The following is a 995-nucleotide window of genomic DNA, read 5'->3' as shown; positions in this document are numbered from 1 at the left end:
CATTACTCCCCCACTTTTTCAAAGTGCAAGTTCGTTGCCTTTGAGGAAGTCGAACCGTCGCGTCCGTTGATTGCGTACACGTGGCAAGATCCCCTCGGTTCGCCCGGGCGCGTTGTTCCAGAGCGGATCTCCTATAAATACCCCCTCATTTGACTTCTAGGCCCACCTCACGCAAAGACTTCCAGCGACCAAGACTCTCAACCACGAGTTCGTATTCGATCTGCGGCTTCCAGAGTCATCCTGCTTTAAGGTACGATGCCTTCCAGCTCTAGCTCGAATTCTGAGTCGCGATCTGGCTCTAAGCCACGATCTAGTTCGGGGTCATCTTCGTCTCGTTCTGAATCTGCTTCTGGGTCCTCTCCCGAGTCTGGTTCTGGTTCGTCCTTAGGGTCCGGGTCTAGGTCTGTCTCTAGATCTTCGCATGGGTCGTATTCTACCTCTCCCAAGAGGAATAAGAAGTTTCCGGTCACCAAACTTAAGGATGAACAGGCTGGGCCTTCGGTCCTTGCCAAGTTAACAGACTGGGCCTTCGGTCCTTACCAAGTTCCAGGATCGGCTCGCCAAAAACCCTTGGGAGGCTGTGGTCAGTAAAGTTAGGGTTCCTGTAAATAAGATTAGGGAAAAGTACCACATCCCCTCCGATTTCGACGTTCTCATCCCTGCCGCCTTCGACCGTACGCATCGTCCTCCCGAGGGGTTTACTGCTTTTTCTATCAAACACCTCGATGCTGGGTTGAGATTTCCTCTGGCTCCCCCGGTGGCCGCGATTTTGAATAAGTTGGGGTTATGCCCTATGCAGCTTTCCCCGAATTCCATTACCCATATAATCCTTTTCGTCGTAATGATGCGATATGTAGGTTTAGACCCCAGTTTTGATAATTTTTGGAGTTTATATTCCTTCACCACCTCGAAGCGATCTGGTAGTCGAGGTTTTTTCTATCTTTCGGCCAAACCAGATTGCGGGTATCTGAGCGCCCTGAAGTCGAATGTAGGAG

The 995-nt window shown here is 50.9% G+C and overlaps 1 protein-coding gene across 1 annotated transcript in view; it reads left to right on the top strand.

The window, feature by feature from the left end:
• Positions 256-995, top strand: part of LOC110011773 — a 2167-nt gene continuing 1427 nt past the window's right edge. The window contains exons 1-2 of the mRNA XM_020693031.1: positions 256-583; positions 858-988. Of these exons, the coding sequence (XP_020548690.1) occupies positions 256-583; positions 858-988 (459 nt within the window). The remainder of the gene's footprint in view (positions 584-857; positions 989-995) is intronic.

Source organism: Sesamum indicum, linkage group LG3, assembly GCF_000512975.1.
Source record: "Sesamum indicum cultivar Zhongzhi No. 13 linkage group LG3, S_indicum_v1.0, whole genome shotgun sequence".
Lineage (NCBI taxonomy): Eukaryota > Viridiplantae > Streptophyta > Magnoliopsida > Lamiales > Pedaliaceae > Sesamum > Sesamum indicum.
This window is presented reverse-complemented; position numbering and strand designations above follow the sequence as displayed.